This window comes from Octodon degus, unplaced genomic scaffold (assembly GCF_000260255.1).
Source record: "Octodon degus isolate 3935 unplaced genomic scaffold, OctDeg1.0 scaffold00005, whole genome shotgun sequence".
NCBI classification, from domain to species: domain Eukaryota; kingdom Metazoa; phylum Chordata; class Mammalia; order Rodentia; family Octodontidae; genus Octodon; species Octodon degus.
Window position 1 is genome coordinate 31,882,598 of NW_004524581.1, and position 24,033 is coordinate 31,906,630.

General features: G+C 46.7%; 1 protein-coding gene and 1 pseudogene across 1 annotated transcript in view; both read left to right on the plus strand.

The window, feature by feature from the left end:
- LOC101562509 (HLA class II histocompatibility antigen, DRB1-15 beta chain-like) overlaps positions 1-20,173 on the plus strand; it is a 37,489-nt gene extending 17,316 nt beyond the window's left edge. Inside the window, exons 3-6 of the mRNA XM_023721222.1 lie at positions 1,178-1,459; positions 2,138-2,248; positions 2,664-2,687; positions 20,141-20,173. Of these exons, the coding sequence (XP_023576990.1) occupies positions 1,178-1,459; positions 2,138-2,248; positions 2,664-2,687; positions 20,141-20,154 (431 nt within the window). The 3' untranslated portion in view covers positions 20,155-20,173. The remainder of the gene's footprint in view (positions 1-1,177; positions 1,460-2,137; positions 2,249-2,663; positions 2,688-20,140) is intronic.
- A 493-nt stretch (positions 20,174-20,666) lies between these two features.
- LOC101563310 lies at positions 20,667-21,594 on the plus strand (annotated as a pseudogene).
- Positions 21,595-24,033: the final 2,439 nt, after the last annotated feature.

The following is a 24,033-nucleotide window of genomic DNA, read 5'->3' on the forward strand; positions in this document are numbered from 1 at the left end:
TTTTTTTGCGGAACCGGGGATTGAACTCAGGCCCTTGCACTTGCCAGAGAAGTGCTTATTCCACTGAGCCATCTCCCCGGCCCCTCTTTCCTATATTTTTCATTCAGGATTTCCTTCATTTTTCTGTTCTCTTCTATTTTTTTTAAATCAATGCCTCTTTAGAAATGCTTAGTAATTCTTTCGTCATAACTATCATTTCTTTTTTTATGTGGGAGGCTATTTCTGGTCTGCTTTGCTCCGTCCCCTTCTCCAGTTGTTTCATTATTTCATTTGCTTTATTTCAGAGATTTCAGCTGCATGACTTCCGCTTTCTTCTATCTGATGCCTCCAGGACGTTTTCTGGGCGGGATGAGAGCCTAACACTTTCTTTTTTTTTTTTTTTTTTTTTTTTTTTTTTTTGCGGAACCGGGGATTGAACTCAGGCCCTTGCGCTTGCCAAGGAAGCGCTTACTCCACTGAGCCATCTCCCCGGCCCCATGTCTTGTCACTTTCTATTTAAGGAAGAACTCTTTATTTGGATTTGTGTGATACTTTTTTGTGCATCACTGCAATCAGAACTTCCGTGTAAAGAGCCTGTCGTTTAGGTGTCTTCTGGGTCAGAGGTTCTTGGTTTGCGCTCCCAGAATTCCGTGCTGTGTCCCCTTCCTACCCCACCGCTCCTCCCGTTTCCCATGCTGCTCTGACTCCGAATTTGACACAGCAAGTAGAGGAATAACAAACAACAAATCCACGTTGGCCACTGAATTCCAGGCCATGCTTTACGTATTTGAGTTGCTTTAATTCGAACATAACACTACCTAGTTAATCAGAATCTTTATCCTATTAGAAAGCTGCTGTTTGGGGATTAGCCAGGCAGAGGGAGAGCCTAAATTTGAACCCAGGCTGTTTGGTTTCGGCAATCACACTTTTGGCTACTTCATATGCTGTAGAAAAACCTGAAGTCACTTTATTCAATAATGAAAGATCATGTCAAACTGTGAAGAACATAACTTTTTCCAAATCTCTGGGCCCCTCCGGTGAGGATTAACTTGCAGGCTCCTGACGGAGGCTCCTGTGAGCCCAGGCAGATGTGAGGAAGTGAAAAGGGACCCGGGTCTGCTGCTGGAAGGGGGCAGAGAGGCAGCCAGCCAAGAGCTGCTCTGCCTTCCTGACTGGCTCTCCCTGCTCTCGCCCCCAGTTCAGCCCAAGGTGACCGTGTACCCCACAAAGACCCAGCCCCTGCCCCACCACAACCTCCTGGTCTGCTCTGTGAGCGGCTTCTACCCAGGCCATGTTGAAGTCAGATGGTTCCGGAACGGCCAGGAGGAGGAGGCCGGGGTGGTGTCCACAGGCCTGATCCAGAACGGAGACTGGACCTTCCAGACCCTGGTCATGCTGGAAGCTGTTCCTCAGAGCGGAGAGGTCTATGCCTGCCAGGTGGAGCACCCGAGCTGGAGCAGCCCTGTCACCGTGGAGTGGAGTGAGTGGGAAACCCTGACCTCAGACCTTCCCCTCCTGCTCCCAAGGGGTCTTCCCTCATCTCTGAGGGTCAGTTTTCTCCTTGCTGTACAGTACTTTTATTTGTTCTATCTTCTCCCGTCCTTCAGTGTAATTCATGGGGGCAGAAGTGGGAGTGTTTCTACAGATGCTTTGCGTCTTTGACAGACACTGCCCGTCAGGCAGAAGAGCAGCGTTCCTGTTTTGAACCTCCTCAAGCTATTACTGCTCTGCTCATCCCTGGCCCTGACCTGCACACCCTGCTTCTGCTGGGACTGTGTTTCTGAGGTCACTCCTCCCGGCGCTCACTGTGGTCTGGGAGAAGGAGCACTGGAGATTCTTCCTGACAGGAGAGGAGGCCACCCTCAGCCCTGCCTGTCCTGAGCTCCGTCGTCCTACACGGCTACTCCACCTCACTGAGCTCCAGACACTGCACACAGCTGAGAATGCTGCTGGGCTGTGAAGTTTCAATGAATTCAGTGCGTGAGCTTCACACCTACTCACTGAGATTTTAAAATCTTTCTTCCCAAGAAAGGCCAATTCTAGCTTCTCACTGCACAAGAATCTTAGCGAAGATACCCTTGAAATTCTGAATCTCAGTCTCAATTAGGGCACTCAGATTTGGGATTACAGAAACTCTACCTCTGGTGTCTTCCCTCAGGGGCTCAGTCAGGATCTGCTCAGAGCAAGATGCTGAGTGGAGTCGGGGGCTTCGTGCTGGGGCTGCTCTTCCTCGGCTCGGGGCTGTTCATCTACTCCAGGAACCAGAAGGGTGAGAAGCCTCCTGCTGGCTAAGATACTCAGCCAGTCCTTTTCTCACAGAAGATGAGCTATTTTCTTATAACAGCTTTTTGGGGTCAGTATACGAAGCTTTCTTCCCTCAGGTTACTTCAAATGCCCTGAGAATTCAATTGTGTATGGAAATGCTTTTGAAACCAAGGGCCACGGTGTGCAGAGACCAGGGACAGGTTCCCAGCCTTGAGACACTGGGTGGAGGGTGGTGGGCAAAGAAGAGCACTGGCGGGGCACGGCGGGGCGGAAGCTGCCCAGTCACCCATGCTCGTGGTTTGGGCTGGGCCTGTGGTGTCAGGGAAACCTCAGGTGGCAGATGTGACCCTGGAGACACTGTGGTTAAGAACAGATGTGCCTCCATGTCTGGTAATGTCTACTTCCCCTCTCCTTTCCAGGACACTCTGGAGTTCAACCAACAGGTAACGTCCTTGAATAGTCTCACCCAGGCAGACTCGGTCCCCCAAATGTTTCGCTCTGGCAGATGTGGTAAACCTCCTTTGCCCCACTTAACAAAACCCTGTGCTTGAGATGGCACTGGCTCAGGAAAACTTACTTTTTTACTGCAGGGCTATCCTGAGAGTGGAGAGAAGCTGCATGCGGAGCGAGGCCTGGAAACACTGCTCCCCTCTGTCTCTGCAGGACTCCTGAGCTAGAGATGGCCAGAGCACCGAGGGAAGGACCTGCGCCCCTGCTTCTCCGTGCCTCCTCCCACCAGGCTTCCTGCCTGGCTCCCCTTCTCCCACAGGAAGAGGCTCTCCTGGTGCCCAGGACCACACAGAATGTCTTCCCTGATGGCCTCCTCAGGCCCCGGGCCCCACCCGGAAGCCCAGGCCGACTGCAGCGCCTTCTTCCCTCCTTTCCCTCCTGGCCCCTTTATGCTTGATGTTTGTTGGGAGCCTCCGAAGCTGGAAACTGATCATATGGGGGAGGGCAGGACAAGGCCAGAGTCCCCAAAGCAATAAAGCTACCTCAGTCTTGAGAGAAACATCCCGCCTGGTCAATTTCAGCTATCCTGTTGGTAGGCAACCTTTTGTCTCCCTGTATTAACTTTGCAAAGGTATAAACAAATGCCCCTCCTGTTCTTCGGTTCTTTGCCAATCAGGCATATAGACCTCCACCCAAACCCAGCTCTTGTCTTCTTGTCTATTCCTCATTCCTGCAGTGGTTTCTCCCTAGGGTACACCAAGGGACCCCTGATCCATACAGATACTTACATGCCCAGCGCTTCTGCGTTCACATTGTGCGATGTGATAAGTTAGGACCCCCAACCTAGCTGGGACCCTCACCCTCATTCTGAGGCTCACTTCCTCAAGTCCTCCTGACTTTCACCAGGGCAGAACCACAGGACCTCCCTGACCTGAAGCATCAAAATTCCCCCCAGCAGACCAGGCGGCCCTGCCAACATTAACCCTACCTTGGGTGCCCCAGCCCGCAAACACCCTCCCCACAAAACCCCTTGAAGCCCTGTGCTTTGCCTTGTGCGCTGCTGTCTTGGTCTGACAGCCAGCCTGCTTGCTCCTACCTCTAATAAATCTTCTCCCCATGTCAGAATGCCTTATCTGTAGATTGTGTGGGTTCGTACCAAACACAATGTTGCTTTGTTAATTTTTTCTTAAACACAGAGCAAAATATCATCTGCTTCATAGGGTTTTGAAGAGAAAAACAGGAAGAAACACTTGCTTGCTACTTAGCAGTGTTTATCATGCATTTGTGCCTTGTGTACACAATGGGGGCAGGGAAGAAGGGCCAGAAAAGGGAAAGGTGGGAACGCGGCAAAGCTGGAAAACAAACTTCTGTGCATCGGGAGTGGAAGAAAGTTGAAAGGAGGCAAGAGGAATGGGGAAAAGAAGAATGAAGGCACATTATGTGCAGGAACCTATTCCCCATGATGAAAGTGATTATTCTGTATATCAAATGTGTTCTGATAAAATTAATTGTAGGGCCAGACAGACAGCTCAGCGGACTGAAGCACCCGCTTCGGCAGATGCAGTGGCCGGGGGTTTGACCCCCGGCCTGCTGTGCCAGCCCCGCCCCGGGCTCGAAGCGACGGAGACTGAGACTGGGCGTGGCAGCCACACCTGCAATCGCAGCCCTTGGGAGGCTGAGAACAGGAGCATCACTTTGAGCCTGATCTGCATAGTGAGGCCCTGTAGACCCTGTCCTAAATACATTAAAAAATAAATAAAATTAATTTTTAAAAAACAGGAGAATGTGAGCATAGCAGCCTAGCACCTCAGTGATTCTTGTTCTGTGGGATCAGTGCTGAGGGTGTGTTACTCTGGGTCTCCCTTTGGAACTTCAAATGCTCGTAGTGATGTTTATTCTATGACAGTTTGGGTTGCAACTTTACTGCGACTCTGCTTCCTTAGCGGCAGAAATGATTTATTTCAATTTGTTTGACAACTGTTGCAGGAAACGTTAGCAGAGGTAGAATAAAAACCTATTACCAAATTTTAAATCAAGATGCTCCAAATTTGATGCTCCAGAGAGCTGGAAATCGGATCCAGCTGTCCTAGTTCTCATTTCCTCCCCATGGCAGAGCGACGCTAGGCCCGTGGTGGGGGCTGGAGAGGCGGGAGGGGGGTCTCAAGCGCTGGTCACTTCAGCAAGCAGGTGGCGCCGGCAATAGGCATTCACACCTCATCCCTTGTCACCCACATCCTGGATGGTATCCTGAGCTGGCAAAAGGACAACGGCGACACTTGTAGGTTGCATGTTCTCTCTAAACAATTTGTACTGGCAGGAAGGGGAATCATTTTCTTGGGTGCTTCTGTAAGTAGTATCTAGGTGCCTTCCTCAGTTCCCAGGCTAGACACTTCCTCTTTCCGGGCAAGGAGCAGGGCATTGGGGTGACTGTTCCGACCAACCAGCCTTCAGACTTTGGAGACTGGTCTGATGCCATGGTAACAGAAGGAGCAATGATGTCGTATTTTTTTAAAAAAATAGAAATGATTAAATGAGAATGGTTTATGGATAAAGAAATGATTGTTCCCCATTGTGGGTTGTTTTTTTTTTTTTTTGGATTTGTTTTTTTTTGGGGGGGTTTAGTTAATTTCCTCATGTAGGCCTCTAGATTCTTGGTAAGAATTGTAAATGGTTTTACATCTTTTTAAGAAGATATATTGGCTATAAAGTGCCATCCATAAACTCAACTAGAGTCAATAAAATCAAGGTCAAATTGTTGCTTATTTTTGAAGGCAAATATGCAGATACACAATTTTATAATGAAAATACATTTTCCAGGGACATTTTTGAAAAAATGCAAAACAAAGAAATTATAACTTTCTCAGCTGCTATAACAGAGGCTGGCCAAATAGCTCAGCATTTAAAGTGCTGGCTTAGGCAGATGCTAGGGCTAGGAGTTCGATTGGTGGGCCTGCTGTGCCGCCCCCACCCCAGGGTGCAGTGAGATGGCGAATGAGACTGGGTGTGTGGTGCGCGCCTGTAATCCCAGCACTTGGGAGGCTGTAAACAGGAGGATCACTACGAGTCGGATCTATGCAGTGAGACCCTGGAGACCCTGTAGGCCCTGTCCTAAAATACACAAAAAAGATGCTATAACGTATAGTGTATTATTTTCATAAACACATTTTGGAATTCATTCACTGTTGATTAAATACACTAGCATAATTGTGGCCGAAAGGAGAGCCCTAAACAGCAAAAAATTATTTAAGATAGTTTGAGGGCATTAGCAGAATGTATTCCAAAGTTATTCCTTTCACCAAATCTGTCTTTGAAGAATAAAAATAGAAATAATAGAAGAAAGTATGACAGTAATACAAAGTATGTCTGTGACAATGACGATTATTACAAATAAGTGTTAGGATAGCAACTCATCAAAACCGTGATCTGCTTTTGGATGAGAGTGTATACCATTACATATACTTTGGAAGACAGCAATTTCTTACCTAAAAGTTAGGCAATTCTATACTTTGGAATGTGCCCAAGAGAACTAAAACACAACACAAAACAAAACAAAACACAAGATTACCTTGTATCAGTAGAGGATATAGTTCACTGTAGTCAAGTTATAGAATCACCCTAGGTACCCATCAGGGGATGAATTCATAAAGAAAATGTGTTACCTGCAGACAAATAGAATATTATTCAATCACAAAGAAGACAAAATCCTATTTTCAGGGAAATAGGTGGACCTGAAAATCACCATATAAAATAAAATTAGCCAAACTCAGAATGACAAGTATTTTATGTTGTCCTAGCTTGTGGAATCTCAGGGGGGGAAAGATAATATTAAAGTAAAAAGAGGATAAATGAAACTGGTACACCCCTAGACAACCTAATCAAAAAGAGGAAAGAAAAAACACAAATTTAAGCACTTAGGAATCAAAAGTGTAGAGCACAGTGGATCGCATAGAAATCCAGAAGATCATCAATACCTACTATAATGACCTATATTCCAATGTTGTAAGAATCTGAATTAGAAATATTGTAGGCAGTCAGACAGGGCGAGGCCCTCAGCAGGAGCCAGTGCAGAAGACAAGATGCCTTGCAACTGTGCGAGAGACGGGCGCTGCTGCTGGGCCAGAGCTCAAGACAAACGATCAAACAAATGCACACTTCCCTAAAGACAAGCAACTGAAATCGAGAGTCGCCTTGTGGAAGCTAGGAAGAGTCACTGGTCCAACCTCTACAGGAGAGGTCCCAATTCTGTGTTAATGTCCGCTTGCGACATGACTTGCTTCCCCATTTGGTGCTGGATTTGATCAACTTTGCCTGAGCAATGGTGCTTGTAGTCGTATGAGTTAAACATAGTTTTATCCCACCTCATGTCCACCTAGTGAGTGCTCATGTTTCCCACCTTAGACCCTCCTCACCTCGTGGGTTTGCTCTATAAAAATCCCTAGAAAAGACAGATTCCCAGACAACTCACTTGGGTCCAGTTCTGTCCCTCTCCTGGACAGAAGCTTTCTTGCCCTGCCCACAATAAATATATTGTGCTCTTAACCTCCATTGTTCCTAAAATTCATTCTTTGATTTTTAGAGAGCACAGTGGTCCCAGGTATCTTTCAGGTTGGAAGTTTCATTCCCGTATACCACAAATAAGATGGAAAACACAGAAGAAAGGGAAAGAATCTTAGACATGAATGAACTGTGAAAACTAAATCAGGAAGATATAAAAATTCTAAGTAATCCTGTTATCCACCAATGAAACTGAAAATTGTGGAGGACCACCTGGACTACACTCCACAGCATGAGAGCGACTGAGCCCTGCACACCCCTCAGCCTTGTGGGAGTCTGTCTGAGTCCAGCCACCAGTCCTCAACCTGAAGACAGCCAGGAGACCTGGTAGGCCGAGCCCCAACCCTGTGGTCCCCCCAAAGCCTCATGCAGTCATGGGGCAGTCTTCTAGAGTTTGTGATTAACTCAGGATCCACTGGAATTATGGGTGTGAGTGCTGCTGGGATTATGGATGTGAGTGTTGCTGGGATTATGGGTGTGAGTGTTGCTGGGATTATGGGTGTGAGTGCTACATCCATCCTGGGGCGGATAGCCAGAGTGAAACGGATTTGCTTTCTGTAGTCATTTGTTGCTGCTACTCCTTCCATTAGCTTTTCCTGTTTTGCTGTTTTCCTCCACCATGAATTGCTGCCCTCTTCCATGTGCCAGTTTGCCTTGGAACCAACCGAGTATGGACTGAAAACCCCATTAACTATGAGCTAAATAAACCTCTCCTTTTTTCCTTAACTTTGGGTGTCGGGTATTTTGTCTCAGCAATGAGAGAAGATTAACTGAGACACCGCCATTGCCAGAGCTTAGCTGAGCCCCAGTTGCCCATCATCACCTGGAAAACTTCCAGGGGGCATCTGGTGGGCCTTGCCCCACCCTCCCCTCACTCCTACCTGAGCTCTGCTGAATGCAGGTGATTTGGCTTGTGTCTAGTTGTTCCCTCAAAGCCTCATGTAAGTCATGGGATAGACGTGGCTGCAGGAGCAGCGAGTGGCTTGAGGGGTGGGGCCAGGGGACCAGGGCGGGGCTCGAGGGGCTGGGCTAGAGAGGCGTGAACCCTTAAACTGGCAGCATGCACTCTGTTCCTCCACCAAGCCGGTGGTCTCTCTGAGGTGTGGAGCTGGTCATCCTAGACATCGGCCGTGCCCCAACCTCTCCTCCAGACCCTGTAGCGTGGGGCAGCAGTGTCTGTGATTGATTGAGGCTGCCTTGACAGAGAGGAGATGTCTGGAGAAGACACAGGCACTGACCCTCTCTCCTGAGCAAATAAGGCTCTAAGGTCTTGCTGCATAATTCTGGCTGTTTTAGACTATGAAACTTCCAGTAACTGTGAGCTAAATAAACCTTTCTTTCCTTCATTTTGAGTGTTGGGTATTTGTCCCAGCAACGAGAACAGAGTAACTAAGACACCAGGCCACAGTCATTGCCCAGGAAGACTGCCTCTGGAACCTGAAGCAAAGTGCCTGGAAGACTGCCACAGGGACCTGCGGGTGCTGTGTATGGACCTGCCCCATGCCGCCCCACCACTGACAGCACCTTGCAGAGCAGTGGTCCACCCACATCCCCACTGGGTCCTCCTTGAGCCACACTCGCCTCACCCACCAACAAGGTGGAAGCCACACTGAACCCCACACGGGCGGAGCCTTGGTGAGGCTGTCCTGCCCTCCCACTCTCCTGAGAGTCCTACTCAGCCACAGCCCTCACCCTACCATTGCTACAGAGGCAGGGAGAGCATCGGGGACTTCAAAAATGGCAAAATGAAGTAAAAAAGGCAAGCTGAAACCTCCAGCTTATCCAAAGCAAGTCCAGAGACAAGGTCATGGAAGAACTTGGAGTCACACACCGAAATTTCTGAGAGGATAACAAGTGAAGTAAAGAAGCAACTCCATGAGGCTACAGAGGAAATCAGGTCAGAAATAATTTCTCCGGTAAAAAAGGAAAGCGCCAGACCCTCCATTGCACAAAGATGAGGGGCTCTCTGCACACGCATATTCTGGTGGTGAAACTGGCATCAGTGAAGTCATTAGGAGGCAAAGTGGTAAAGCCTTGTTATTGATGTTACCTGATTACCTAGCAGTCATTTCCTATTAGTGCATCAGAAATGTCCCTCCAATCAACACTTATTTTTATCATGCTGTCAGCTCTCAGGGGAGGCTGCTCCATGAGGTGCCCACAGAGTCGGACTTTCCAAGACACAAGAGTCAGACATACTCATTCTTTCGTTGCAACTGTGAGAGGCCGACTACTTTCCACGGCCAACAGCACCCAGTGGTGGTGCAGTGAGCTTTAGACTGAAGGCCTCCTACCCTCAGTCGTCTTCACTCCACCCCTGTTATTCTTGAACACCCTCAGACACAGCGATGCTCGAGTAGCTCTTTCTTCAAGTGGGAGATGAATTGTGACCCAAAGCTCAAGCTTGCAAATGCGTCACTGTCCAGTGAAGAGCTGGTTAACCATGATGGTGCACTTAGTGTGTTGCAAAAGTAACTGGTCCACACCTTTAAAATCTTAAATTTAAACATTCTTATAATGAAGGAGAGTCTAACTTTCAGAAGAGCACCCATGCCTTGGATCTCTGACCAGCAACAGATGATGCAATTTATCTCTGATGCTGATTGGCTCTTAAACCCCGAGATTTCCCCAACTCAACATCAAAGAGATGAATTTCTTGGTTCTTATCATCGGGATGTAAGCAGACAGGGTACAACTTTCTCGCTAAGTGAGGCTGCTCTGCATTGCGCTGACCAGGCCTCTCCTCTTCTACAGCATGCTGTGTCTTTGCTTTCCTGGAGGCTCCTGCATGGCAGCTCTGACAGTGACACTGGCTCTGCTGAGTGCCCCTGTGGCTTTGGTCGGGGACACCCAAAGTAAGTGCACAGCATAGCTGATGAGCAAGTGTAGCTGGAAATAGGAAGGGAGTGCCGTGTCTCACTCTTCCAGGCTAACTTCCTTAAAACCTCTGATGCTTTCCTCAGTAGAGATCGCCTGTCTTCATCATCTGACCCTACAGTATCCCTGCCAGGATGAGCTGGAGGCCTGTCCTTCCAAGAAGACCTGTGCAGGGAGATTCTGTGGCACACTTTGCTTTTCAGACTTCTCCAATGAAAACGCCAGGCTGCACCACGTATGCTCAGAGGCTCGAGGGGATTTAGGAATAACGACGTTGTGTGTATTTCCCAAGATGGCCCTTCCCTTATTATGTTCATTTATGTCATAAGAGAAAATAGTTATTTTTGAAAAGGTAAATTACATTTAGAGAACTATTTTTTAAGAGCATATAATTCTGTCCTGTCCTCTTTTTAGGTCAAAAATGTTTATATGTTCAGCTTTCTCTAAAACTTTGGTGACGTGAGGAGGAATTTGCTATTTCTTCCTGAACAGCCTGTGCTTCCCCCTCGCCGGGAGCCCTGTGCTGATGCTCCCACCGCTGATGTGCCAGGACCCACCGAGGGGGACGCTTCACCACTTGTCCTGAGCCTCAGTGGCTACGGGTTAGTGTCTCTGATGAGGGGAGTGCTGCTGGGTGCTGTGCCGCCGCTCCCGCAGCTGAATTAGACGTCCTTTTTCCTGGAATGACCCCAGCGACGATGAAGCTCTGTAGCCCGCTCTTTGTTGCTTCAAGTGCAGGCTGGAAAACCTGAGACAGACGTTGTTTTATCTTCATTATTTTGCCTTGAACCACTCCGTACTATGATATTCTTCTGTATAACCTGCGTTCATTCTCTGAGTGGAGCCCACAAAAAGATTTGAGCAAGTTTGAACAAAATGTATGAAAACCTATATTTAAATTAAAATTTGGTCAAGCCATTAGAAATTCTAAGTGTTCTGAAGCATGCACGCTAGCAGCCATACAGAGAGTGTGTGAAGTTTTTTATCAGCTCTTGGGACTTAAAGCCAGTAAGCAAGTAAAAGGAACTCATTGATCTGCTGGACTGCTAAAATGAGCATCACGTTTTTCTCATGTGTGCCTGTTGCTTTCCTCAGATACCCAACGTGCATGTCCTCTGTTTCCATTTTCTCCCCATTCTTTCACCAGCACTGTCACTGCCATTTCTGAACATCCTTAAAGCATGCGCATGCCTTCACCTGTATACGGGAGCCATTAGGAAAGATAACGTGCAAGAACAGCTCCCTCTTTCTTTAATGCTCATTAGTGGATATGTACAGTTCATAACGCTTCGTTCCCTCTGCTGAGACGTACTTACATTCCATATTATAAAATTATTATTATAGGATCTAAACACATCTTAGTTTCTCTTTATTTCTTTTTCCTTTTTTCCCCCCGCTGGGAATCAAACTAAGGACTTTGCACTTCCAGGCAGGCCCTTGTGCCACTGAGCTGTCTCCCCAGCCTACTGTATCTTCTTCTCTTCCTTCGCTCCCCCAGCCACTCGCCTCTTGACCCTCTTGGATTTATTGTTTAGAATTTTGTACATGCTTGTAGTACATCGTTTTCATTCCTTGTGAAAAATTGGTATATGTACGAATCACACTCCAATTCTGTTTTTCACCCTCCAACCAGCCCCTCCACCCCCAGCTCCACGTCCTGATGTTCTTCCCCCTTTAGAAAGATGAATCTCCCTGCTTTTCATCAAGAAATATCTATTTCTATTATTATTATTATTATTATTATTATTATGTCTCTAATTTTTATTTTTATTTTGTGATTCTCATGTAACAGAAGCAGTGTGATATTTTAAGCTGCTGCGTCTGTTTAATTTCGCTTAACATTCTGGCACTAAGGTGCATCCACTCGCCTACAAAGGACACAGTTTGCCTTTCCTTAAGCCAGAATAATGCTTCGCTGGGCCGCAATACCAAGTTTTCTTAACCCGTTCAGATACTGATTAATAAACAGGACACTTTCAAGATCTAACCACTATGAAGCCTGCTGCTGTGAGCACAAGTGTGTGCAGTAGCCAGCCTGAAGGCTGACCTAGGAAGCAGGACAGGAAATGAGAGGGAGAGACAAATTTTTAAGCGAAGGGGGCTGAAGGGCTCCCTCCTCAAGAGAGCAGGAGCACTGAGAGTCTAGACTCTTCCTTTTTTTATTAGTAAAACAAGACAATATAGCTATCATGCAATCTAGGGGTAAAGTCAATCGAAATGATTAACAAGGAACATAAAATCCTTACACCCAGATACACAGCGGACCCTTCGTTTATGGTCTCAACTCATTTGTGCGGAGGCCGACTGGCACTGAAATTGGTTGTAAGTCAAAACTATTTTTGTCGTAAGAATTAATGGACATACCCATAATGCATTCCAATCCTCTCCAAATATCTCCTGACTAACCTTTTTATAATAAAACAGGGGTGCCTAATTAATCAGAAATGCCAATAATTTCCAAATGTATTCACTGTAACATTACTGATGTGCCTACTTGACCAGAAACAGCCTTTTCTTGTTGCACTCTCCACTCAAGCTGACACCTTTGGCTCGCAGGAGGGAGGGTGCGTGGAAAGCGGTCTCCCCTTGGAAGGACAGCGCCCTTCCATAGACCATCAGGAATCTGGCTCTCTGGTGTCCTTTCTTACCTTTGGACAGTTGGTAGCCCACTAGGATCTGCTTCTGGCTCACTAGCTCACAAATTTTCAGACTAAACGTTGGTCTAAGGTTCTCTATTTCTGCCTCTTCTTTTACACTACTCTGAATATGACATGACATCGCCAATAAGCAAGTGAGTTCAGCAGCTGGCCATTTCTCTGCTTGGAGGGGGGTCTTCTCTACAAATTTTCATAGTTCTGCCCATTTGCTCAGGATTTCCTTCATTTCAGAAGACAAAATTTGCTCCTCTAATTGCTGATTCTCCCCCTCCCTTCGGGAGGCCCCTCGGCTGCCAGTCCCTGTCGCTCAGCCAGAAGTTGCTGGACTTTCTCCGTAGACAAGGTCTTGAGCGTTCCTCCCCCACACGCTGAGCTCCTCGGCAGCACCAGTGTCTAACTGCACGCCTTTGGGCTCTGCTGTAGCGACGTCACCAGCCACAAAATCAATCGAAGGCCCCAGATTGCACTATATTGTTTTGAAATCACACTCCCTAAATTCAGTCAAGAGGGCTTCCAGAACTGCGTGTGGCTGGGATGACAGGATAAATATGTTCAAAGCGAGGAGGGGGAGGAGTTTTAGGGGGCTATGGCAGTGTGTCTTGTCCTGTAAGAAATGTTAAATATTTAACCAGTCTTTCAGCGACCTCTTGTGTGCAAATATTACACATATGTGTATATATGTAGTTGTGTTCATGGATAATAAGAGAATAGATATGACCCATAAGGTTTTTGAGATACATCTAATCCTAACTCTTACCCCATCATTCATTTAAAATGAATTTGAGAGCCCATTTTTTAAATTATGTGGCTTTCTGAGGTGTGTACATTGAAATATTGAGATATGGGGTTGATTGTGGCCTTGAAGGGGACGACTTAAGTCTCAGCAAGCCTGCTCAATATCTCCCAGTGCTTAAATTCCAAAGTCCTGGCCTGGACCACAAGGCTGGTTCCCAATGACATCAGGCCTAATTGTTATCCCTCCCACCTCAGTTCTGTGCTTCAATGCCCCTCTGTCTTCTAGGTTCTCGGTGAAGTTCACAAATCTCTTGAACCCTTTGCATATAGCATCACCTTTATCTTTCCCCCAAAGCATAGGCCTGGACCACACTGTGCTCGCGCTCACTCTAATTTGTCCTGTCCTGGCCCACTTCACAGTCATTCCTGAGTCCCTCCCTGACACCCTGCTGTCATTGCCATTTTCCTACTTTGCTCTGTGAAAAGACTTCCACACTTCTGCCATCTCCCATCCTGTACAGTTTTCCTGTTTGGCCTCTGTCCCTCCTGCTTCACCAGTGTAAACCCCCACCTGTCTACTTCTCTGCCCTGGTCTGCAGGGGCAGCGCAGGCCTGGCAGGGGTCAGCAGGAAGGAGCCTCTGCAGCCTGGAGGAGGGGTCCCCAGCAGGCCAGGGTGAAGCTCTCTGGGCTGAGGGGAGGGGAGTGATGTGGGCGGAGCCTCGGAGCAGGGGCGGCGGGGTTGAGGGCGAATCTTAGTCCAGACTCTGAGCCTGGGACTGGGCCAGCAAGGAGGTGCAGTTTTGGGAATCAGGTCGAAGAGGAGCAGTGTCCCTGTCCCATGGGTTTCCTGTATGAGGAGTTGAATGATGAATGTCGAGTGCTGGTGTGTGGGTGGTGGGTAGTGGCCTCCTGAGAGCAGGCCTGTGACTCGATCACTCTTGACCCACAGTGCGTTTCTTGCATCAAAAGAAGTTTGAGTGTCACCACTTCAATGGGACGGAGCGGGTGCGGTACCTGGAGAGACACATCTACAACCAGGAGGAGTTCCTACTCTTCGACAGTGACACTGGGAAGTACCGTGCAGTAACAGAGCTGGGGGTGGCACAGGCCGAGTACTGGAACAGCAAGAAGGACTTCCTGGAGGACGCGCAGGCTTCGGTGGACACATACTGCAGGTTCAACTACGGCATTTTGGAGAGGTTCATTGTGCACAAGACCGGTGAGTGTCTGTCTGGGCAGCCAGGAGAGGAAGGAGAGAGGGAGACAGAAGAAGAGAGGAATAAAAAGGGGAAAGTGAGAGAGGGAGAGACAGAGGAAGGAGGGAGGGAGGGGAGGGACAGGGGAGAGACAGAAGGGATGAAGTGGGGAAGGGAGAGAGAGGCAAGGAGACAGGAGAAACAGTGGGATAAAGGGAACTAAGGAGAGCTGAGCTGAAAAAGGCTCAAGTCAACACCTTCTGACATTGCCAGTCCTACCGATAACCCACTACTATTATGGACAACTGGATTATTGGAATATTTTGCAGAATTCACGCAACTACAATAAATTTAAATGACAATGGAATACCCATATCTGACCAAACTAAATAAAAAATGGAGATACAAATGAAGGACCATTATGTATCTGTATATTCAGAATAGTTAGAAAAGATATACAGCTACATTCTCTTAATTCAGTGAATAGGAAGATTTGTACTAACAGTGTTTGTGGACAGGATATCATGTCCGCATCTTGTACTATGAATAACCACTAAGAAGACAACAAAATACAATGTATTAATTATTGAAACTGTCCTATTCATCGGTTTTGAAACTGTCTCACTGCTACTTGTTTCTCAATAAAATTAGTTTTAAAAAAGAGAGAAGACAAAAGGATTAAAGGAGAGAGAGGGAAAAAGGGAAAGATGGAGAGAGAAGTGGGGAGAAGGGCAGCAAAGAAGGGAAGAAGAAAAAGACAAGGAGAGAAAGAAAGGGAGAGAAGGAAGGGGAGAGAGGAGGTAGAAAGGTTGATATAAAGGAGAAAGGGGACAGAGACAGGGTGACAGGGAAGAGAAACGGAGGGAGGGAAATAGAGGAGAGAGAGGCAGAGGCAAGAGAGGAGGGAAGGAGAGAAGCGGTTCTCCGTCCTGCACGCGTGAACTGAGAGCAAACGGAGGTGGTGAGAGTTCCTGTGAGAACCTACGGTCCTTGAGGGGGTGCGTGGCTTGGCCAGGGTACGACAGTGTGTGTGGGGGGACAATGGGGATGGGACCCTGTGTGTGTCCTCTGCCCACGAGGCTGACCCTAAACAGAGCAGAGTGGACTATGGACACAGGAGAGGCTCGGAGGAAGGGGAAGATGGAGAGGGGCAAGGAAGAGAAGGGGAGGAGACTGTGCCCAGCCTGATGGGGAAGGGAGCAGGGACGGGGAAAGGCTGAGACGCAGAGCACAGAGCACGACGCAGGAAACATCTTTGGTTGGGCGGAAGGTGCAGGAGGACGGGGTCTCAGCGGGAGGCCCTGTGGAGGCTGCTTCCACACTGCCCCTGCAAGTTATGACTTGCAGCCCTCGTCACGGTGAAGCGCAGGAGACACAAGTGTGCTGTGTGTGCACCGCATTTCGGGGAACAGAGGAGTCAGAATAAGGAGGCGGGAGGACAGGGACAGGGACAGGCACCTGGGCCCTTTGCTAAGGCCTCCTTTAGGCCTCAACCTCCTGCTGCTTCTGGCTGGTTAGTTTGCCTGCTTGGTGCACACCCCTTTAGGTTACGGAACAAATGGCTAAAGTGGCTTCTGATCCTAATTGTGTTACTTAACACACTGATGTGGCTGGTTGTGTACTCTAATAACCCTGAGGTGGTTGGGCATTGTTGCTTTCTGCAGTTGTAACTCAACCTGTGATTCCACATGGTGAGACTTTGAAAATAGTGACAGATTTAGTTCTCCCTTAGTGTGCTCTGTGGGGAGGCTGTTTCCTTGAATATTGAAATCTGAAAAAATATTCCACCATGTTATGTAAAATGGTGTGATATTTGTATGTAATTTATGTATATCCTCCTTTGTGTTTGAAATCATGTTTAAATTCCTTATAATACCAGATACTGAGCTGTCTACATAATTATTATATTGTACAGAGAACAATGACAAGAAAAAAGTATGTTTTGTACAACCATAGATTTTCAGTATTTTTGCTACACAGATGGATGAATTCTCCAATTGGTAACCCTCAGATATAGAGGCCCAACTGTACTTTAAACAATATGCTTTTAATTTTTCTTTTTTTTATAATTTATTTATTTATTTATTTTTTGTGTTTTGGGTTTTTTGCGGAGTAATTTTTTTTTAAATTAAAGAAAAAATCAAATAACAAGGACAAAGATAACAGCAAAGCAACATAAAACAAAAATGGTACAGTATGTCAAAACAAGACTAGAAAATTAACAGTGGTTGGAATGCTACACACTGTTAGCAAGTTTGTTGCTTGGATTACCAGAGTTAGGCATGCGGCACTGATTAAACAACTAAACATTAACTCTTCCTTTCAATAAGACATTAGAAACAATAGACATTTTTTTTTTTTTTACTTTAAGATTTTGACTTCAAAGACTTGTGAAATTTTTGCACACTTACTAGCAATTGCCACCACTCTAAAAGTTACCTATTTCTTTCTGGACTCTACTGCTCTCAAAGTGATCATATGGGCTCTTTCTGGAGAAATATTCTTAATCCCTCCTTGCTATTTTATTCAGGATATCCTTCATTTTCTGGTTTATATTTCATTAAGCATTTCACTTTGTAAAATATGATGCAGCATTGTTGGTAATGGTTCACTTGCAATCTCACATCTGTCATTTTCTGGTAAAATGTGCCCTTTTGGAGCAATACGTTTAGTGAGGCTGGCCTGGTGCAGGACTGGTACAGGCCTGAGGCACACCTATTAGTAAGTCCCAGACCCTGCTTTGACTACAAAGGTCTGTTCAGAAAGTGAGACAGATAAAGCCTGCTAACAGCATCTACGTGGGTTTGGAAAGGGAGAAAATTCCTCAGGTCAGGGAAAGAGGCAGATCTTTCTAAAAGATTGACTTCCCTTGCTATGTTTCCTTCGCTCAGGACTGCTGAGTTACCGGGACCCAGTTCTCAGCCTTTGGGAGTCACGTCTCTGTCCCCACTTCCCAGTGGGCAGCCCTTCTTGGCCCAGAAGCGTGACCCTGTGGTGAAAGCGTTCCCAGAATTCCCTGCTCCACCCCTTCCTTCTCCACTGCTCTCTCCTAGTTTTGTTGCTATGACTTTGATTCTCATATAGCAAACAGGAGAATAATAAACAAATATAATACCTTAATGGCTAAATTCTGGCCTATGCCTTATGTGTTCTAGTGGGTTTAATTCTGAGATAACTGAATTGGTCAATCAGTATCCCTATCCCATACAAGGGAGGCACAAGGAAACATAAAATCTTCTTCAGGAGAGGCCAGAGAGTGGGAGGGCCTGCAATTGACCAAATCAAACTGTCTCCCAAAATCACACTTTCACTTAACACTTCATTTGCTTTGGAAAGATTTGAAAACACTTTATTCAGCAATGGAAGCTCGTGTCAAGATATGAAGAATGGAATTCTTTTCCCCTCAAATCTCTGTGTTCCTCCTATGAGGATTAACTTACAGGCTACTGCCAGAGGTTCCATGGAGCCCCAGACAGATGGGAGGAAGCCAGGAAGGGCCTGAGTCTCTTGAGAGAGGGATACAGAGGCGACCAGGCACGAGATGCTCTGCCTTTCTGACTTGTTCTCTCTGCCTTTCCCCCCTAGTTCAGCCCAAGGTAACCGTGTACCCCACAAAGACCCAGCCCCTGCCCCACCACAACCTCCTGGTCTGCTCTGTGAGCGGCTTCTACCCAGGCCATGTTGAAGTCAGATGGTTCCGGAACGGCCAGGAGGAGGCGGCTGGGGTGGTGTCCACAGGCCTGATCCAGAATGGAGACTGGACCTTCCAGACCCTGGTCATGCTGGAAACTGTTCCTCAGAGCGGAGAGGTCTATGCCTGCCAGGTGGAGCACCCGAGCTGGAGCAGCCCTGTCACCGTGGAGTGGAGTGAGTGGGGAACCCCTACCTCAGACATTCCCCTTCCACCCATAAGGGCTCTTCCCTTATTCCTAAGGATGAATTTTCTCCTTGCTGTACAGTATTTGTATTTATTCCATTTTCTTCTGTCCTTCAGAAATATTTATGCGGGCAGAACTGGGAGAATTTCTACACACACGTATGCACCCTTGATAGCTTTCTCCATGCCTGTCATGGAGACAAGAAGTGTCCCTGTTTTGAACGTTCTCGCGCTATCACAGGTCATAGTCATGCCTTGGCCTGATCTCCACACCCTGCCTCTGGCTCACTCTGTGTTTCTGAGGTCATCGCTCTGTGCTGCTCACTGAGTCTGGGAGGAGGAGGAGACCCTGCAGTGTCTTCCTGATGGCAGGGAAGTCCACTCTCAAGTCTGCCTGTTATGAGCTCCGTCATCCCAGATGGCTAGTCAGCCTCACTGAGCTCCAGACGCTGCAATCTGGGGACACCGCAGGGCTGGGGGATTTCAGTGAATTCAGTGCATGAGCCTCACACTGACTCACTGTGATCCTTCAATCATTTGTCCCAATAATGACCATTTCTAGCTTTTCAGTGCAGGCATCATTTCTCTAGTCTTAATGTTCTCAGTGAGAAAACTTGATTTGGAGTTCAAAACAATCCCTAAGCCTGGCGTCTTTCCTCAGGGGCCCAGTCAGGATCTGCACAGAGCAAGACGCTGAGTGGAGTCGGGGGCTTTGTGCTGGGGCTGCTCTTCCTCGGGTCCGGGCTGTTCGTCTACTCCAGGAACCAGAAGGGTGAGAGGCCTCCTGCTGGCTAAGACTACGCATCCTTTTCTGAGGGAAGAAATAGTGTCTCACTCAGGATCGTTCTCAATGTTGGTATCTCTATATGAAACCATTCTTTCCTCAGGATGCCTCACATTTTCTGAGCCTTCTGAAATCAATTGTTGATGGGCCTTTTGTGGAAACCAAATAGCTATGGCCAGCCTAGGACAGAGAAAAGTTAAGGAGCTTCCAAACAGTGAATGGAGATCAATAGTTAGGTAACAATGAGCCATTGAACTTGATATTTATGAAGGAGATCCTTCCTCAGTCAAATTCTTTCAGTGTGTGCTCCCCTCTTTGCCATGGCTGGCAGGGCCTCCACTGTCAGAGAAGTCTCAGGTGGCAGATCTGACCCTGGGGACACTGTTTTGGGGAGAGGTTTTCCTTCTTGACTTTCAAAGCTCTATTTCTCCTCTTTTTCAGGACACTCTGGAGTTCAACCATCAGGTAAGGTCCTTGAATCTTCTCTCACAGACAGATTTGCTCTCCCTACCTGGGGTCGTAGATGTGAGGAGACACGAAAGAGAGACACTGTGAAAACATTAGGTGCAGATTTCTGGTCAGGCAGTTTACAGTATGGCTACCGTGCTCTCCTTAATAAAACCCTGCACTCTGCAGTAGCATTGGCTCAGGAAGACTGAGAGTGTTTCACTTTGCCTATTGAAATACTACACTGAAAGGACCTGAGAGGGGAGAGAAGCTTGATTCAGAGCGAGGTCTGGAAACTGCTGTCCTCTGTCCCTGCAGGACTCCTGAGCTAAGGAGGTGGTGACATCCCTGTAGGAAGGACCTGTGTCGCTGCTTCTCCAGATCTTCTCCACGTTGTGACAGGATCCTGCTTGTTTCTTATTGTCCTACAGAGCGAGGCTCTCCTGGTACTCAAGACCATACAGAACGGGGTCTCCCTCATGGCTGCCTCAGCGCCTGGGCCACACTTGGCAGCCCCAGCCAACTCCAGGGCCTTCCCTTCCCTCCCTGCTGGCCTCTCTGCTCAGCATACACCTCCTCTGTGCCTCTGCACTGACAGTGAAGCCCTGCCTTGTTACTTTTCTTCTCAAATAAACATGGAATGGCAAATCATCTACTTCCTACAGTTTTGAAAACAAAAAATAACAGTATTTTTTCTTCCTTCATACAAATATCTATCATCTATTTTGTTTCTTGTGTATTCAAGGAAGGGAGAGAGTATAAGGAAGGAATGAAAAAGGGGAAAAAAGATACTAGAAGGAAAAATATGGAAGAAAATTATCTGTAAATAGGGAATGGAAGAAAGGTGTATGTAGGGGTGGAAAATGGGGTTAAAAAAGAAGAGTCAAGAAATATTATGTAACGGTGCCCGCACGTATTGCGGGAGCCATGGCGGGCAGGCGGGGTGCGCTCACAGTGTTGGAGGGTGTGGGCCGCGCAGGGAAGGGTACGCAAAGCCGCCAGTTGGTGTCCGCCCCGGGTGCCGCTGGCCACTGCGCTCAGCTGCTGAGCTTTCCTGAAAGATCAACGGAAACTGACAAACTTCTCAGTTTCTACTTGGAAAAGAAAAGTGAATTGGAGGCTCACTCAGCGCATCTGCTTTTTTCTGCCAGCTGCTGGGAACAAGTGCCATTAATTGAGGAGAAGTTGGGCCAAGGTGTGACCCTGTTGTGGACAGATACGCGTGTTTGGATGTTGCCTTCACAAATGCCAGCGAGAATGTTTCCCTAGATTGGTGCAAGCAGCCGGATGGGGGGCTGCCGAAGCCTGATCCGATCCTGTTCCTCCAGCTACAACTGGCAGATGCCCCCACATGGGGAGAGTTTGGCCGTGAGCGGTACCAGGAGGAGACCCTCGAGGAGCGGGCCCTGTGCAGCTTCCAGCAGCTCCTGAGGGACCCGACTTTGAACTGGAAGGTGGTCGACGCTTCCAGAAGCATCGAGGATGACTATGAGGAAATCTGCTCACTGTCTGAGGCTGCCATCCTTGGGGCAGCGCGGAGGCCCCGGGGGAGCTGTGTCAGTGGACCTGGCACCACCACGACCCCTGCACCGGGCCCTTTGAACACTCGGTGGCATTCCAATTTTGGTTCTCAGAGCTGTCCTGCACTAGAGACCCGCAGGGCCCCTCTGCAGCTTGAGGCTGGGCTGCACCAGACATACGTGGCGGAGTTCTGGCTGTGTGGGCTCCAGGAAGTATCAGGGAATTGTCTTCTGACTTGCTACTTATTTTAGTAGTAAAAAAACTGAGCAAGTCTGTAATAGAAATTACTTTTTTTAAAGTCCTGGTGTGAACCCAGAGCCTTGTACGTGCTACGGAAGTGCTTTACCACTGAGCTACTGCCCAGCTTTTAAATTTGTGAGATAGGGTCTCACTGACTTGCCTAGGCTAGCATGGAACTTCCAGTCTTCTTGCCTTGGCCTTCTAAGTAGTTGAAGTCACAAGCATGGGCCACTGGGCCCAGCTTCTGAATCTGTTACAAGCCCCAATAAAATTTTACTTGCAAAAAAGGAGAAAGAAATATTATGTACAGTTACAAATTCCCTGTGATGAATGTGGCTATTCTGTATTTCAACTGCATTCCGTTAAAATTAGAAACAGAGGGCCAGAGAGATAGCTCAACTGTCTAATCACCTTCCTGGCAAGTGCAAGGACCTGGGTTTGATCCCTGGTACCTCATGCCATGTTGGCCCTGCCCCCGGTGCTCTGAGCAGGCCACTGAGACCAGGTGTGGTGGCACGTGCCTGTAATCCCAGCTCTGGGGAGGCTAAAAACAGGAGAATCACTAGGCGTCTGAGCTGCATAGTGAGAACCTGTACCTAATATGTAACAATAAAAAAAGCAACAGGACAGGAGGACAACCTCACAATATATTGCCCATTTTTTTCTTTTAACAGAGTACAAAGAAGTTCTAAATAGAAAAAAATTGCAAGCAGTGCAGAATTTCACTTAACAAAGAAGTAGGAATTCCACAGTATGTGTAGTAATGCAGTGTTGCCTTCCGACCCGTTATTAGGGTGCCAGATTATGAGTACAGGATTGGAAGAAGAAAGACAACAAAAAGTTAAGAAGAGGGCTGGGGAGATAGCTCAGTGGCGTCAGTGCCTGCCTGGCAAGCACAAGATCATGAGTTCAATCCCCAGTACCAAAAAAAAAAAAAAAAAAAAAAGTTAAGAGAAAAAGTACAAACATTTGAAAACAAGAGACAAAACAAATTAAGTATTATCTGTTCCTTTTCATAGACCAGCAAAAATCCACAGTACAGCTGACCACTTTGCCCTGCTTACACACTTTTCCCCAGTGTGTGGGTTATCTTTTTACCCTTTTGGAGATTTCCTTTGAAGTGCAGAAACTTTTCAAAAAAGATGAGATTCAAGTTGTTGGTTCTTTCAAACATTTCCTATGCAGCTTGGTTTGTATTCATGAACTCTCTACCTACCCCTATACTTAAGATTTCTACCTACATTTTCCTTCAGAAGATTTAATGTTACTGTTTTAACATTTAAATAATTGACCCATTTTACTGCAGTTGTCTGCATGGTGATAGGCGCGGCTCTAGTGTTAGCCTTCAGCATGTGGAAAGCCAGTTTTTCCAGCGTCAATGATTAAAGAGGCTATCTTTCTTCCAGAGAACATATGGCTCCTTTATCAAAGATCAGGTGGCTGGGTGGGTGTGTAGCTGTGTCTGGATCTTCCAGTCTGTTCCGCTGATCCTCAGGTCTGTCTCTATGCCAGCTCCATGCTCACTTTATCTCAGTATCTTTTTTTTTTTTTTCAGAAAAAGAATTCTTTATTAGGGATTCAGATTACACTAATGAAAGTAAACAATGTTAAAGCCATATATATACATATACATACACACACTTATATATACATTATTGTATACTTTCAGTGCAGGATTCTTGTATTAAGAAAGGTTAATGGGCTGGTACTTTTTTAATGATTTTATTGAGAAACAAGTAGCAATGAGACAGTTTCAAAACCGATTAGTAAGACAGTTTCAATAATTAATACATTGCATATGGCTGTCTTAGTGGTTATTCATTGTACAAGATGCAGACATGATATCATGTCCACAAACACTCTTAGAAGAAATCTTTCTATCCATTGAATTAAGAGAATATAGCTGTATATCTGTACTAACTATCTTGTATATACAGACACAAAATACAGATATCATTTGTATCCCCTTTTTTGTTCAGTTTTGTCAGAGAAGGGTATTCCATTGTCATTTAAATATTATAGGTGCATGAATTCAGCAAAATATTCCAATATAGTCCAGTAGTCCATAATAGTAGTAGGTTTTCTGTAAGACTGGCAATGTCAGAAGTTGTTGACTTGAGCCTTTTACAGCTCAGCATATTAATATGGCTTTACTTTTTATAGTTCATCTTTATACTTTTCTGCTGGAATGTTAAGACCAAGATAAAGCAAGACCTCCATAACAAAAAATGTAACTTTTGTATCTCATACGTTCAGTCAAATCTCTTCAGGATTTATCCTGAAACCCTGTACCGCACTTTGTAGATCCTTTGTCAGTATCAGCCATGTGGATGAGTGTGACTCATTTCTCTCCATGTGACTCGCCTTAGGCACACTCTACATCATCGATCACTTTCCTCTTTGGCCCCATAATCTCCTTGATCAGAAAATTTGGGACACTACTGAGTTAC